The 17,615-nt window shown below is 37.1% G+C and overlaps 2 protein-coding genes across 2 annotated transcripts; both read left to right on the top strand.

Moving 5' to 3' along the window:
- Window positions 1–416: 416 nt before the first annotated feature.
- Window positions 417–4,851, top strand: LOC118754043 (endoplasmic reticulum metallopeptidase 1-like; the record flags this gene model as incomplete). Its single annotated transcript, XM_036488913.1, is given in 11 exon segments — window positions 417–1,057; window positions 1,199–1,401; window positions 1,469–1,623; window positions 1,728–2,111; window positions 2,173–2,353; window positions 2,558–2,742; window positions 2,810–2,953; window positions 3,019–3,118; window positions 3,190–3,292; window positions 3,367–3,658; window positions 4,365–4,851. Coding segments are annotated over 11 exon segments (2,556 nt in total), but the record flags the coding sequence as incomplete, so codon positions are not given.
- Window positions 4,852–7,562: 2,711 nt separating this feature from the next.
- LOC118754042 (endoplasmic reticulum metallopeptidase 1-like) lies at window positions 7,563–17,334 on the top strand (the record flags this gene model as incomplete). Its single annotated transcript, XM_036488912.1, is given in 13 exon segments — window positions 7,563–7,601; window positions 9,864–10,498; window positions 10,565–10,709; window positions 10,711–10,768; window positions 10,842–10,996; window positions 12,736–13,122; window positions 13,194–13,374; window positions 13,450–13,634; window positions 13,705–13,848; window positions 13,923–14,022; window positions 16,653–16,734; window positions 16,845–17,118; window positions 17,181–17,334. Coding segments are annotated over 13 exon segments (2,539 nt in total), but the record flags the coding sequence as incomplete, so codon positions are not given.
- Window positions 17,335–17,615: the final 281 nt, after the last annotated feature.

The following is a 17,615-nucleotide window of genomic DNA, read 5'->3' as shown; positions in this document are numbered from 1 at the left end:
CTATATCTGCCATATTCAGTCGTCAAGGATAATTCTCAGATATTTGAATTCCCTAAAGCCATTTATCTTTTCTGCCCGCAATAACAAAGTGAATACCGATATCGATAAAGATAATTACATTCATAACTCTTAGAACATTAACAAAAATATCAGTCCCAGTGCACTTCCGAATTATATCGCCAATATGCATATTTCCCCGTAAAACTTCCTGGTAGCTACATATATTGATAATATTTATAATAACGCTAATAAAAATTATAAAATATCGACAATGATAACTCTATCGATAATATTTAAATAGCCATTTCTTTAAAGTAGCATAGAACTGATTTTAAACACATTTGACGAGACCAAGTCACTTCAGTATTTAAACCTTCTTTCGCCCACAGTTCAAATCCAAATACCACATTGATGTTGACTTTGAGGTGCCGAAGAAGCTCAACTGGTATTATGCGCCAGTTTTCACCGCATTCTGGATGATAATCTATTTCAGTATAGTGATTACACAAGTTAATCGTCTACCCACGCCACTAACACGGAAAGATGAGTTAACGCATCCTGATGCCTACATAGCGGAACGTGCCGAACAGATACTGATCAACCTTTCACGCATCGGCCCGAAGGTGGTGGGCAGTGAGGCGAACGAAGTGAAGGCTGTGGAATTCATAGTCGGCGAACTCAACAAAGTTAAAGAACAAATGAGCGATTACTTTGAACTGGAAATTGATGTTCAAGTGGCCACCGGTTCATATGTGCACTGGACTATGTTGAATATGTATCAGGGCATACAAAATGTGGTGGCGAAATTGAGCGAAAAAAATAATACGAGTTCGAATTATTTGCTTATGAATTCGCATTTCGACAGCGCGCCTGGCAGTCCGGGTGCATCAGATGATGGTTCGATGGTATCGACTATGTTGGAAGTGTTGCGCGTCATTGCGAAATCTGATGGACCACTCGCACATCCCATTGTGTTTCTGTTCAATGGCGCAGAGGAGAATCCTTTGCAGGCATCGCATGGTTTCATTACACAGCATAAATGGGCACAGAACTGCAAGTAAGTTCGAATCAGGAAAAATTCCTAAATCGACGTTTCGAAGTAAAGCTAGTAGTTTAAAGGCAGTTCAATTAAAAATTTTAGAACTTACGGTTGCCATCTAACATTAAGTTTAGTCAACGTTTTTTCACCTTCCTTTAGAGCTCTTATCAACTTGGACTCCGCTGGTTCAGGCGGACGTGAGGTGCTTTTCCAATCCGGACCCGGTAACCCATGGCTGATGAACTATTACCGCCGCGTGCCACATCCATTCGCGAGTACGTTGGCCGAGGAGCTCTTTCAAAATAATTTCATACCATCTGATACAGACTTTCGAATTTTTCGTGACTACGGTGGTGTGCCTGGTAGGACATCAATAGAAATTTAATTTCAAATTATTTATAACTTATCAATATAGTAAACCTTTTCTAGGTTTGGATATGGCCTATATCTTCAATGGCTATGTCTATCACACAGAGTTCGATCGCTTCAATGTCCTGGCAAAAGGTTCGCTGCAAAATACAGGCGATAATGTGCTAAGTTTAGCGAGGTCAATTGCTAACGCGCCTGAAATGGATAATCCAACGGTTAGTAAAAATATCCGACATCGATCTGTCGCTATCTCATATCACATACTTGCACATAGCCGACCATCCTTACAACATCGCATTTCTAACCTCTATTTCCCTAGGGCTACGAGTCGGGTACTGTTATTTTCTACGACTTCATCGGTTGGTTCATCCTTTACTATTCAATAAATACCAGTATCATCATCAACGGCATTGCTTGCTTGGGGGCTATCGTCGCCATATTCCTTTCGCTTTACTTCATGTCCGCCCGATCGGGGCTGGGTTGGTTAGCAATTGGTCGTCGATATGCGCTCTCGTTTGCCGTACAAGTACTCGGACTCTCATTGGGTGCAGTTTGGGTAATAATAATAGCAGTTTTTATGGACGGTGTGGGACGTTCTGAGACATGGTTCTCTAACACTTGGTTGATATATGGTCTCTATTTTTGTCCAATGTTTTTCTGCATGGGTATATTTCCGGCAATGTTTCTGGAACGTACAAAGAAGGTGAGCGCTATTCAAATGCGTTACAAAAAATACGTCTACTACATGTTTTTTTCTTTCATAGGATCTGCTGAGCTTGGGTTTTCGCATACAGCTCTTCATGCACTCGCATTGTTTAATTCTTGTTTTGCTAACGATCATCTTAACGGCGCTGAGTGTGCGTTCGGCCTATATGTGTATGATGGCTGTTTTCTTTGACATCGCAGCCTTGATCATAAACTTGATCACGAAATGGCATCGCAGAGGTAATTCATCACCTGACGCGATCATCTAGGAGGACTGTTCAATGTTGCTACAACAACATAACTTTTAGACTGCATGCCTTACATATACATACATACATAATATTGGTTTTTTTTGCTTATTATACATAAATTTATACTTTTTCCAGCATTCATTCCATCAAATATTTTTTTTACCGTTACTTTTATTTGTTCCGTTATTTTTAGCGTATTGGTTCGCTATCACCGTAATTATTTGCCAAATCTTGCCATTCATATACTACACATCAACAGCATATACCAATTTGGCCTCTATGATACCGATGGTTGGTCGCTCAGGATCCGGTACAAATCCGGATTTGCTAATTGCTGCCATTGCAATCTTCTTTTCCTGCCTATTTGCAGGTTTTCTGGTGAGTACTACTTTTACTCGCGACAATGCTCGCAAAGAAGGCTAATTTAATACGAATACTCTTTAAGATGCCGCTCTACCTGTTCTTCCGTAAAACGCGTACAATCATGCTTTGCTTCTTGGGCGTTACGATTCTCTTCATCGTACTGGCTGTAACGCCAGTTGGTTTCCCCTACACGCCCAAAGTGGCCACCCAACGCTATTCGCTGCTCGTGAGTTGCCATTGAGTTACAAAAAATAAATATCAACTTTAAAAAATGGCACCTCCTCTTTTCAGCATGCAAATCGCATACTCTATAATGCCGATGGCACAGCGCGCGTCAATGAATCGGGCATTTATATCTTCCCACAGGATCGTCGCATACACGAAGTGGATGGTAAGCGGACAATTAGTACAGCAGAGGTTTTATGGAAAAAGAGCAAAGGTTTTGAACGTACATATTTTCAGATATTATCAACAGCATCGGCGTTAAACAACAGGTCGGCGATATTTGTAACGACGAAATTTTCTGCGGCATGCCATTGTTGAATCATCGTTGGCACAAAGCCAGGTAGGTTGGTAGCAAACGGCAGCCACCTAATTGAACACACATTTGATATAATCTTTATTTATCGTCTGTTATAGAGAAACTAGTTTCTGGATAACCATAGACGAACAACCGAATATTCCCAGCGATAAACCGCTACTAACTTTGACATCCCAAACCGCATTGGATACTGCAAATACGCAGCGTTACAACTTCACGCTTGCCGGCCCCGATCACATGGCAATCTATATTGGACCTAAAGCGTCGAATAAAATTGTCAATTGGTCATTCAACGAAACAATGTTGGGCGATAGTTGGAGCCCACCGTTCTTTATTTACTACTCGTATGGTAAAGATAGCAGCGCTTTGGAGTTCTTCATCGACTTGGAGGTAATTGTGCAACCGCGAATATGTTATAATTATATGGGCTCTCGGGTTACCACCCTTCGAATCGAAGGAGACCCTGGGGTCCAAAATTTGGAGACATGCCCGTGTTCAAGTCGAGTGTTTGATAGCACAGAAAATAAGCAATTGAGGTGTTCCAAAGTTTACTTGGTTCCCGGCTTAATGCATTCATTACTACCAGTGCTTCCTATATTGAATGAAAATGCCGCCAGTAGACAGCGAACAGCCAGTAGACTTGTTATCGTTCTGTAGTCTTTCCAATAACAATACCAGTACGAATCGCTTACATAGCAATCGCTTCGAAAACTTTTTCCGTCAAGGTCCAACTGGATCGACAGCCAACACCAATGAAAATTGAAAAATCCACACTCCAATCCTCTAACTGGGTTGAAGAGAAGAACTTTTACATATTTTTATCTGTCGGAATATAATGCAATATGCAGACTTTCGGATGAAAGACACTAGGACAATACATGTATTATAGTTGGACCGCAGGAAAATAAGCGGTCTGCGCCTAAATTTAGAAGAACTGAAAATCTATCTGTAAACACTGCACGATGACGTATTTTTTCTTCGAATTCAGATTCTTAGCTTGTAAAGTTTGCTTTCCTTTCACTTTCATCTTAACTCTCCTCAATTCGTTTAACATTTAAAAACAACTAAATGGTTTCTTACTTTTTTTCTTCAACAGGTTCTCGCCGACAACTCAACCACAGAGAACTTAGAAATCGGTATAGTTGGCCATTGGATCCATCAGACGAATACACGCCCTGACGAATATGAAAAATTCATACAAAGCTTTCCGGACTATGCTTTTGTTGTCGATTGGGTTGCCACCTACGAAAGTTGGCTGTTTTGAATAGATATGTATGAGGCAATAATTAACCATTGTCATTCATATGTATGGAAACTCGAAAACGTTCACATCATGCGATTGTTAGAGCTTCTATATGTATTTGTTGTTATTTCTTACTTTTTTAAGAAATTCTCTTAACCATTAAATATTATGTGAGGCCATAAGAACCACAGTAGCCTATCAAAAAAGAAAGGTCTGATAGTTGAGAACTAACGACATAGTTGCGATCTAAGGCCTTAACTTTTACGCCTTGGAAAAAACCAGTGCTGCTCTGGTTATTTGCAAAAGGAGCAGTGCCTGCAATATCTGCAATTTTATTTTTTTTTGTTTCTTGGCCTCATATAAATACTCTAATTATATTTAAAAATTTGGAATAGTTAGCACTATTGTTCAGTTATGGAATGCACCGAAGAGCATTTGTAAAGATACTCGTAGTTTATTTATACTATTTTACAAGATACATATGTACATATGCATATAAGTATTTAAGTATATTGAATCCGAAATAAACGATATTGAGACTGTTTACTTGTTAAACTTCGTTATTTTTTTATTGAAAAAAAAATGTTCGTCCATTACTCGTAAGTTGTACTGAAAAATCAACAGAAGTAAGTATTCATTTGAGTTGTGGAAATGTGCGCCCATCGCATTGGAATAAAAGTTGTAATATGGTATCTTTGGTCGAGTAACAAAAGCGTTAGAGCACCTTTGACCCTCCAGTCTACAGCTTGCTGCCGAAATAGCTGCTAATATTTTTAGTTACCGCTTTGGGAGATTGATTAAAAATTCGATTGCCTTTAAAGCAGCGATGGGCAGAGAGAGCTTTTACTCTGCTCGCGCCTATACAAAATGTATAGAAAGCTTAAAAGAGCTTTGCCCGCGGGCAAGGCATTGCCCACCAGTGCTTTAAACCGCCAGTAGCACATTTCCTATCTTAGTGCAGTTGAACGCCGCTAGTGCAGTTCTCTCATTTCTCTTATTTCGTTCCTGAGCTCTTCTTCGATCATATTTCAACATATTTGCAAGTAAGGCTCAGTCCCAATTGAGGTTGCGGCCAGCGCCTCCCGGCTAGTCAACACGTAACGCTCTGCTACTGTGCCCTTTTGAGTTTTCGAACCAGCTGTGCACCCATCACCGCTATAAATCCGTATAAGCATTTCCTTATAGATTTCTCCTATGTAGCTCATTTAGTTCATCATTAACCGCATCCCTCTCCCATGAGGATTAGATTTTTAGATTCCGTCACACAGCGATCTTTTTATAAAGACTTTTCCTGGGCGTATAAAGTTTTCCTAAACTTATGACCAAAAATTGGAGCTAAAGATTGCACAGAACCGAAAGTGGTTTGTATCCACAAAGCAGTGGTTTTTTTTGGCCAGCTGACTTAAATTAAATTTGTTAACGAGAGAGCCTTTTTAAAGCTTTATGTTTGGAGTAAAAGCTCCCACTGGTCGTAACTATTCTAAACCAAATTAGACCACCGGAGAGGCTTTTTAAAGCTTTTTGTCCAGAGTAAAAGCTTTTTTTGGCCAAGCTGCCTTAAATTAAATCTGACAACCGGAGAGGATTTTTAACCATTTCTGTTGAGAGTAAAAGCTCCCCCTGGTCATAGCTGCCTTTAACTAAATTTGACAACCGGAGAGGCTTTTTAGAGATTTTTGTCCATAGTAAAAGCTTTTTTGGGCCAAGCTGCCTTAAATCAAATTTGCAACCGGAAAGGCTTTTTAAAGCTTTCTGTTGAGAGTAAAGCTACCCCTAGTCAAGTTGCCTTAAACCACTGATGGGCACTGCCTTGCCCACATACAAAGCTCTTTTAAGCTTTCTGTACATTTTGTATAAGCATTGGTATTATAATGATGGGTGTGTTATATATTCAGAGTCTCTTCCTCGTACTAAATTTTTGATATCTCTGCAACAAACGATATTATGAAATTACTCACTGACAAACGCGAAACCGAGCGAGAAAAATATTCTACTCACAGCGCTGCCACTGAGCATACGATATTTGGAAAAAATATACGATCAAACGCTTGAGGTTTCACTGCGAGTTGCTCCAAGTATTTACATTTATTTCTACTAATCTTTCGAATGCGTCACCGCCCAAACGCCCGATTGCGATTCTAATATAAGGTGCAAGAATTTACCGTTGATTTTTGGCAATTTTTTTCACGCATTTTCTTCCATACAACATTCACAATTTTTTTTTTTTATGGTAAAATGAGCAACACCTTTCACAAAATAAATTCCCAAAAATCAACGATAAGTCCTAGCTACTTAAAATTTTCACTTCACAAAAATGAGTACTCAGAATGCTTATAAGATATCTTATTGAAAAGTTCAAAATTTTGATGGAACTATTTCGAAGTTTGCAAATTTTTGTACAAAGTTTCAAATTTTGATTTACATGGTTTTTTTTTTAGATATCGAACTACACTTTTATAAAAAAAAAAAATAATAAACATTAAACAAACGCAAGGAAAATATCCAAGGAATGCTAAATGTCACTTCCCTATTTATATTTTCGCCACTGTACATATATAAAAAAAATGCATTATTCGCACGTGATTATTTAAACAATATTTATGGTACTTGATCATTATCGCACACATGGTGTGGTCTTAGGTCCAAAATCGCTATCTATATATACTTATAGAATACTAAGATTGTATTAAGTGCTAGGGATTTTATTCTTAATCGATTAAGTAGTCAAACAACTCGTGATTTCGAGACATTTACCACTTCAGATTTCACTCAATGCCCTATAAAAACCTAATATATTCCATTCATCAATGGTTCATTTGCTCGGAAGTGCCGGTGTGAGAGAGTTCGATTTTAGTAAACAGAAAATTAAAACTCAATGCGGTGTATTCAAATCCTATATATATAAACAAAACAAATAGTAGTAGTAGAACCCAACAAGAAAGCTCACAAAAGGTGTTTCACTCTTAATTTGCTCCGCCTAAATTAGCGTGTAATAAAAAAAGGAAAATTTTACGAAATCTTCACTATTCGATCCTAAAGTTAATGTGTAAAATGGAAGAAAATGTTTCGGATCAATCCACAAAAATGGGTGTACGTTATGCCAATTTTTTTTTTTTAATAATTTTATACTGAAAATTGTGGAAGCAGTGTGCGTTACGAACGAAATAAGCAAACGAATCAATTCTTACACGCAGACGAAAAAAAATACGACAGCATGCCAGTAAAGATAACAATAAAAATAAAACCGACAATTACGATAATAACATTAGCTTACGATAACACCATCGACCACCTAAACTGCAAATCGTTTTGTCCCTCAACAGCCCAGACTGTGTGCGGTAACTTCAAATTAATGCAAAAAAACTTTCGAAAGCTTACGAGACTAAACAAAATTTCAGGAACACAAGAACCCCAGTTCGTTCCCAGAGTTCTTGGCTACTAAGTCTATTGGGCAGCAGGTTTAGTGACTTATTTAATGCAACAGTGGTGGGTCATGGACAGAGCTCCAGTTATACAGCAGCGTAGAGCGGTGTAGGCCCTTTAGCAGCTGTATATATCCGATTGGATAGATATTTTTGGTTATAAGCCTTCTTAAGCCTCTTTAGTTTGATACATTTAACATATTGATTATTTAATTTATCTCATCAATTAATTATTAATTAAATTGAATTTTTCAAATAGATGGCAATTCTCTTTAAAAAATATTTTCATCTGTAAGCCTTCGTAAACCCCTTTCTTTTTAAACCCATACATATTACAAAATTTAATTTATTTTATCAATTTCAATAAACTCAAATTTTGAAACGGATCGCAACTTTCTAAACTTTTTTCTCTTTAAACCATCCGGATATTATAGCGAACAAATCAGAGAAATAAATAATATAAAAAAAAACTTTTTAATATACAACGCTATTATAAATGGACTAAAAAGTAGAAAATAATATTTCTCGGTCCCATAGAATTTGTTTTGAGTCGTTATAAACAATTAATGAGATTGAAAATGAAAAGCATGGGGCGCATATAATAGCCACCTGAATTGATATGAAAAGTAATATATGTATGTATGTATGTGGGTATATGAATAACGACCGCTTAAAATCGATCTCAAATTTGTACTTTCGCTGAAGAAATTTTAGGTCTATGTTATGTAGTTTGCCTATTGTCAATTAAATATAATGCTTTGTATTGCATGCGCCCCACGCTTTTCATTTTCAATCTCATAAATTATTTATAACGACTTTTGCTAAAATTTCAAAATCAAAAGTTATCAAAACAAATTCTATGGGACTGAGAAATATTATTTTCTACTTTTTTAGTCCATTTATAAGAGCGTTGTATATTAAAAAGTTTTTTTTTTTTATATTATTTATTTTCTACTTTTTTGTCTTGTCTGTATAAAATTTTGCGATAGATATTAAAATAATTCAACGATATTAATAGAAAGGTGCACACACATGCATTTACATATGTATGTACATACAAACGAGCAACAATTAATTTTATTTAAAGAAATGGCGTGTCGTCTATTTCCGCTGTAGCGAACGTAGTACATAGGGCGACATCTAGATGTCATCTACCTCGCCCTATTCACTACAGATGTCGCCCTATGCACTCGACTTTTTTATAGGAACTTTGCAAAGCAACTCGTCTGGTTTACTTCTCTCCACTTTACTTACATCACCGCATCCTGGTCAAGTTAGACAGCAAGCGTATCCTCGGTTACTAATTCCAGCCCAAAGACTTTATGTAAATCCTTAGCCAATTGGGCTTCCACGTTACTGTCCTTCGGTTTTGAGGAGTAGTTATAGAGTACCCGTGACTCAACACATCTTCCTAAATTTTGGGTGGAGCTTGTCTTCTACCTTCTTAAAGCCGGCGCTTTCCAAACGCCTGTATTGATGAGGAGATTTTGGCGCTGAATTGGTAGCAGGGCACGACTATCATCACCGGTTTCAGCTTGAAGTCATCGTGGCATTTGAAAATCTTAACTACCCGAAAAAACCACCGCGCACGTTTATTAGGTTCATCCGTCAGTTTCCATTGTCAAGCCACCTTCTGTCCATTTTGCTGATTCCGTCGATGAACACCACGAACAGGTGTCCTTTGGCCACCTCACTAATCTTCAAATCGTTAAAGTTCGAACTTTAAACAAAACAAAAGCTGACGAATGCGTTGTGTATTAGGCTACTGGGGGACTAGTCTAGGCAGCAACTTTAACTTAGTTATATATTCCTTAACCAATCGATAGAGCCAGTTATAATACCCCAAGAATATTAACGATATTTAAAAAGCCAATAAAGCGGTTTGTTTTTTACTTTCCTTTCATGTTCTCTTTTACATACATACGCACAGCCAAAAAACAAACAGCACAAAAAACTTCCGTGGTATTATGCACCCATCTATACAGCTTTTTGGGTTGTACTTTACCTGGCCGTAGTGCTCACTCAAGTCAACTATCTGCCCACAACTCGCACACGTGCCGATGAATTAGCGCACCCCGATTCCTTCATTGGCGAGCGAGCTGAAGATATACTGCTCAATTTAACCAAACTCGGACCGAGAGTGTTCGGCAGTGAAGCTAACGAAATCAAAGCGATAGAACTAATATTGAACGAAATTAAAAATATACAAAAAATAGCGAGCGATTATTTTGTTATCGAAGTGGATACGCAAGTTGCGTCCGGTGAATACTTGGGCACGCGCTTGTACCAAGGCGTGCAAAATGTGGTGGCGAAATTGAGCGCGAAAAACAATACGAGTTCGAATTATTTGCTCATAAATGCGCATTTCGATAGCGCGGTTAGCAGTCCAGGTGCATCAGATGATGGTTCGATGGTGTCGACTGTGTTGGAAGTGTTTCGCGTCATTGCAAAATCTGATGGACCACTCGAGCATCCCATAGTTTTTTTATTCAATGGCGCTGAAGAGGAATGGTTATATGGATCGCATGGATTTGTTACACAACACAAATGGGCGAAGAACTGCAAGTAACTTTTTGATTATTTTCATATTTGTAAATTTATAATATTAACTAATTTTAAGCTGTCTTTAAGAGTGGTAATCAACTTGGATGCTTGTGGATCGCGTGGTCGTGAGCTTCTTTTTCAATACGCCGCTGACAGCTCATGGCTCATCAATTATTATAAACGTGTGCCACATCTGTTCGCTACTGCAATGGCCGAGGAATTTTTTTCAAACTGGTTTTATACCATCATCTACAGATTTTGTCATTTTTCGTGATTATGGTGGCATGCAAGGTGAATTTTGTATTGCAGAATTTTTTACTTGTTTTATAATTAAAAAGTATGTATGTACTTTCCTCATTTTAAGGTGTTGATTTAGCATATATATTTAATGGTTATGTATACCACACGGAATTTGATAGGATGGACGCTTTGTCGAAAGGTTCACTTCAAAGTACTGGCGATAATATCCTAAGCTTAGCCAAAGCCATTGGCAATGCACCGGAAATGCGGAATATAACGGTAAGAAACCCCGACTAGTAACACTGCTCAGTTAAAGCTCTAAAATTAAGCCTTATGCCGGGTTTCCACTGGGCATTGAAATGGCAAAAATAGTACAGAAATGCTTGGATTTGAAATGCATATTGTCATTTGAGAATCGGCTTAATGCCTAGGTATTATTATTAACGTGATGACTCGAGTGTTATTAATGCCCAAATTTATCATTAAAATTGTCATTATTTCAATTACCAGTGGGAATCCGGCATTAGAATAGTTCTTATTTGTTTAAAGGGCCATTACCATAGTAAAAAGTATTTCATAAGGCAAATTAAAGGCAGATGGCAAGATAGTTTTAAAGCACGGATGAGCACTGCCTTGCCCGCGGGAAAAGCCCATTTAAGCTTTCTATACATTTTTTAAAAGCGCGAGTAGAGTAAAAGCTCGCTCTGCCCAACGCTGTTTTAAAGACCTTTGTTATTCTAGCACAAAAGCCTTGAGAAAAAGCCCTCTCATTCAACACTCCTGGTGAAAAGCTCTTTTGCCAGAAAACAGTTTACATTTTCTAAATAAATATTCTAAATATATAGATATACTGCCTTATTCTGAGTTTCGTCCGCACAAAATTTCATCCGAAAATTTTTATTCCGCCCATATTAAATATTGGAAATCAAAATTGAAAAGTGAACCGGTTCGGGGAAAATGAAATTCATTATAAGGCTGATAGACAAATGTATTCATAAATGCTCAGAATGAAAAGTGAACTCGATTAAGCGGTGATTATCTGTCCATCCGTCCGTCTATGCACACGATAACTCGAGGAATTTAGATATATTTATTAGCGAAACTTTATTAACGACTGAAGCTTATTTTGGCGGAAAATAAGAATTTTAAAATTTTTTGGTGATACCTACCATATAAAGTTGCCAATCCCTTTCGTTATAAATTCTACTGATAAATATTTAACTGGAAGCAGATTATTGGTTTACGCTTATGATTTCGCCGAAGTCCCATCCACTATTTGAATATACAGATATAACCGGGTGATGTTGGTGACTTCGCTGGTATCATACTGAGTAGGGATGCACAACATGTCATGGCCATGGCCGTCGATAGTTTCGATAGTCGATAGTCACAACCATCGATAGCATCGATGCTATCGAAAATGATCCAAAAAGTCCAAAAATTCAACATAACAACTTTTATTGAAAATGAAATCAGAATTGCTAAAATATGTCTATATTTTTGTTAAGGAACAAAAGTTTATCAACGATTTTGGCTGCAAGCCGCATCTGCGCTCTGAAATATGTACATATGTTACTGAATAATATATGTATGAGTGAAAACTATCGAAGGTGCTTACAAAACTATCGATTTTTTCGATAGTCAAAAACCATCGATACTATCGATAGTGCCATCGATAGTTTTCCAGCTCTAAAGTCACGTAAAAATGATTTTGTATCAATAAGTTAAGAATTGAAGGGTTTTTTTGTAAAAAAAAAAATAGAAACAGTTTCGCGAATTATTTGACCAGAGCTACGACCTACACTAGTTCACTAAAAAATTTAGTTTTCATAGTTCACAGTGTAATATTTGATCAATAAACTTATTAACAACGATAACTTTATTAATACAAATCCGTTAAAGGATCTCCCGGCTGTGGACTCATACCTCTTATATGTACCTCTCAAAGTTCCATAGCACGAAAATCTCGCCTTTATGCATAGTCATACATTCATACATATGAATTTGGAAATTTTCAGGCGGATTATAACAACAAACCTATCATATACTATGATTTCCTCGGCTGGTTTATGCTCTCCTATACGCTCAACACCGGCATTATCATCAACTTCGTGGTATGTCTGGTCACCTTAATTGCCATTGGTATCTCGATGTTCTTCATGTCCAAACATGATAGCCTAGGATGGCGTGTCATTATCGCTCACTGTGCTCTCGCGTTCCTTATACAAATTTTATCAGTCGCGCTGGGTGCTGGCAGTTCAATTTTAATAGCATACTTGATGGATAGCATGGGTTATTCCATGTCGTGGTTTTCCAGTAATTGGCTGATATTTGGCCTCTACTTTTGTCCAATGTTCTTTTGCTTGGGCATATTTCCGGCAATCTTCTTGAAGCGCACAAAACAAGTAAGCAAATTTCGAAAGAAAAATATGAAAAAAAAAAAATGTATACCTATTCTTTTTCTCCTCATATATAGCATCCACTCTGTTTGAGTTTTCGCATTCAACTCTTCATGCACTCGCAATGTCTCATTCTAATAGCACTCACGATCGCTTTGACACTTTTAAGTATTCGTTCGGCGTTCATGCCTATGTTGGCGATATTTTTTTATGCCGTACCTCTTATCATAAATTTAATTACGAAGCTGCATGGGAAAGGTACATTTTCAATACCTTTTATATCTACGACTCAACTTGATCGAACTTTCATTATTCGCATTCACATTTGTTTAGGTCAATGGTTTGCCATCGCTGTCATCGCGAGCCAAATAATATCCTTCCTCTACTTCTCATATGTGGCACAATTTTTATACAATTTGTTAATACCGATAATGGGACGCATAGGAACCACCCTTAATCCTGATATAGTAATCTCCATTGTTGCCATCATCTTTTCTCTGCTCATTGCTGGATTTTTGGTAAGTTAACGAATTATTCGCACTGGCTTTTTTGTTTCATACATACTTACATATATGAGCTCCTTTTCAGATGCCAATCTATTTTTTGTACCGGAAATCACGCACTATCATTTTTTGCTTCCTGGGCAGCACTTTACTTTTCATTATATTGGCGATTACACCGATCGGTTCACCCTATACCCCGAGACTAGCTCCGCAGCGTTATTCAGTTCAGGTAAGATTTAACCGATTTCAAATAATTTACAGTTTTAGCTTTATATACACATATGTATGTTTGTATGTATGCAGCATGCAAATCAAATATATTACAATGCCGATGGCAGTACGTTCTTCAATGATTCAGCCTTTTATGTGTATGCAATTGATCGACACATCAATACAGCAGAAGGTACGTATTTACATACATATATGACGCTATAGAAATCGATATCATTACGTTAAATACATACCTTTATATGGACCAATCCATGTCAATTCCAAACATTGGAATCCACCATTTTTTATTTGGATGAATTTTGGCCAGAACTTTTTTATCATAATTTATCATCTTGGTGATATTTGAGGCTATAAAATAAAAATACATATATTAAAAATTATAAAAAAAAAAGTTACAGAATTTTGAAATTTAAAACACCGCAAAAGCTAAAACGTTTGTACATTAGAGTGGTCCTGTTTTTGTATGGGCACAAAAATTTTCATCCCAGAAAACGGCGCACCACCTTAGTTTTTTTTCTTTTGATATTTGAAATATCTATACCAATTTTCAGTTTTTTACTATAACCAATACAAGGTGCTCAATCACTTTGAAATCCGCTACTGGATCGCTGTGAAACTGGCAAAAATATTAGTGATTTTTATAAAAAGCTATTGTTGCCATGACAACTGAAGCTTTTGATATTTTAATAGATAATTTAAATTTGAAATGCTCTTAGGTTACTTAACCATTTGTTTGATGAATATATGTACACTTTTTGCTTTTGTGCTTTTAACAAGAGGAAAAATTTTGGAAGGTTGGGGCACCCTATCTGGGAAAAAATTTTTTTGAACCACTCTAATGTGCATACTTCAAGTACATATAGAAATTGCTGGCTAGTTTTTTATGCAGTAAAACTAAACTAAAATTGTTTAACATAATTTTATTTAGGCGTTATAAAAAAGTTCCCAAGTTCAAAATACATAATTCAAAAAAAAAAAAACTAAAAACATTTTTCTGAAAATTTCAGATCTTAAAAGATCAGTTAGAAAGTAAGTAAAAAAATGTTGACAAAAATTGTTATAAGTTTTCCTTTTACGATATTTTTAATTTCAAAATAATGTAATTTTTTTTTTTATATACATACTTATTTTCTTTATAGCCCCAAAATATTTAGGGGATTCCCTTAAACGCGAAGAGCAGAAAACTCGAAAACCTCGAAAGTTTTCGAGGCTGTTTTTGGGAATGCACCTTTTTTCAGCCTCGTAAACAATGGAGAAATTCCGAAGTTTGACAGCTCATTCAGAGTTTTTTGTATAATACATCGCATCAGCTGAAATAAATACATATAAAATCAGCATTGAAAATGCCACGAAAAAGTGAAAAATGTAAATTGTATGAATTTATTGATCAAAACGCAGTCAACAATTATAAAGGCAACACTGAAACTTACGAACGACTTTTCGAAGCTTTTTTCGCGACTAATTTGCCTCGAAAGTTTTCGAGGCACGCGAAAATCGCCACTCATACAATTTTTGACAGTTGTTTTTCGAGGCTGGAAAAGTTTCGAGGTTTCGTGGTTTTCGAGCCACTTTCGAGCTTAAGGGAATCCCCTAATTACCTTTAAAACGAGACCAGCCATTGAATTCCGGCAATCGCTTTGCTAAATCATCGTCACACTCAGCACTATCGCTTAAAAGTATACAATTAGCGATAGCGAATGTTGCAATCCGGCAGCATTCGTTTCTCCCTGGAATCCTAGTAGAAAATCTATTGTCAAAGCAGAATAATTGACTGAAATCCAGAACTGTTGCTTTCAATCTGGTTGCGTTGCAGCTGGCTTGAAGTTTATTGTAAAGGTCCGCTGGGAAAAAGATTTGGTGCAGGTAGTAATTATTAAAATAGAGGTTGCACCCTATCTGAGTTGCTCGTAAATATACATATGTATATATGTGAACTTGTCCAAGGCCGGCCACCGCAGATTAGTTCCAGTGTACTAAGTATGTGTGGTTAAGTTCGCCCATTTCTGCCTTACAGGCTTTTCCGAAACGATCTGTAACATTACGATTACATTTTTACTTCTTGCCTACAATGTCACCGCTATATTTGACATCGTTAGAGAGCTTGAGACTCGTCCCATTACGAGAGAATGACTGAAAATACGGTGTGCGGAACTTTCTTGCAAATACTCAGTACAATTTCGGTCTTGGCGGGATTAACGTTAAGTCCTCTCTCCCATGGGCAGCTGTTTAGAAGACAGAAGACGTTCTATGGAAGTTCGCGTATGCCAAGACTTGACAGCCGGTATTCCGCTGTCTGCATTTCAGAGTAGAGCGCAGAAAACTTCCCCTGCATTTCAGAGTAGAGCGCAGAAGACTTCCCCCTAAGGGCGGCCCTCTCGTTGTATATCTTGTTATGGATACGCCCCCCATCTTTAAGGTTATAATTCTCCTCTTGCGAAGGAACTTTACGGATTCCACCATTACGGTTTTAAAAAAGTTGAGAGTAGCTTAAATCTGCGACATGTTTTCCTGGAGCCAGCATAATCCAATTTTAGCCAGAGCGTCGGTATGCAGTTTCCCTTCTACCCCTTTGTGTCCTGGCTCAAAAGGCGCTACTTAAACTAAAGCAGGTATAGTGTACACACTTTGGATAGAGAATATAATTCACGGTGCACAAGCAAAGCAAATAAATAACTCTTTAATAGGCCTGAGCGCTTCGTGAAGTATATATCTTATTGATGTGTAGATGTACATATCTTTATTGCTGTTAAACAATAAATACATATGTATATTTTCTAAATAAATGAACCGTTATCTTTTCAGAGGTCATAAATCATTTTAAGGCAGCCCACGATATTGACGATGCTTGCAGCGACGGAGCAGCATGTGAGCTCAGCAAACCCAGGTGGGCTATGAATATTCTAAACTACCTAACTACATACAAATAGACGTGATGCTTAAAGGACTATTGACAACCTTTTTTCTATTTTTAAGTATTTTTTATACAAAGGGCAGTTTCTGGCTACCCGTCGACGAGTCGCCTATTCTACCAGGCGAAAAGCCGCTCCTGGCGCTCACTGCCAAGACTATGTTGAATGCGACAAACATACACCGTTACAATTTCACCCTAACAGGACCAGATCATTTGTCAATTTTGATTAAACCAAAAGCTTCGACTAAGATTATAAATTGGTCTTTCGACCAAGCCGTGTTGAAAAGAAAGGAATACTATTTTGTTTTTTCATATGGCAAATATATTAAACCACTGGAGTTTTTTATGGATTTGGAGGTGCCTATTTTTTATTTTTATTTTTTTTATTTAATGTTTTTTTTTTTATATGAACTTTTCAGTCACCTGCGAACGGGTCGGCTTTAGCAAATTTAGAAATTGCTGTTTCTGGCAACTGGATACACCAATCAGTGCAACGTACCGAAATTTATGAAGAGTTCCTGAAAAGTTTTCCAGCTTATACGACACTTAAGAGTTGGGTTGCCATCTATGAAAGTTGGTCATTTTGAGGTGTCGTAATGGTGAAATTTACGTATTGATGTATTTAGGTGTTAAAATGGAAGCAATATTTGTAATTCTTTGAATAAAAATTAATTAATTAGCTATATCCTGTAATAATCTTTAATGCATAAGAATTCATATCAGTTACAGTTTTGTAACTTAATTTTATATAAAAAAAAACTAGTTTCTACTGTGCCGGTAGATGGCGTCAGAGCCGAGAGCGTTGCTATTTAGTTTTCCACCAATGTACAGTGTTTCCAGTAAATATTCATACA

This window comes from Rhagoletis pomonella, unplaced genomic scaffold (assembly GCF_013731165.1).
Source record: "Rhagoletis pomonella isolate Grant_MI unplaced genomic scaffold, Rhpom_1.0 Rhpom_scaffold_03240, whole genome shotgun sequence".
Classification (NCBI taxonomy): Eukaryota; Metazoa; Arthropoda; class Insecta; order Diptera; family Tephritidae; genus Rhagoletis; species Rhagoletis pomonella.
Note: the sequence above shows the minus strand (reverse complement) of the source record. Positions and strands in the feature narration are given on the sequence as shown.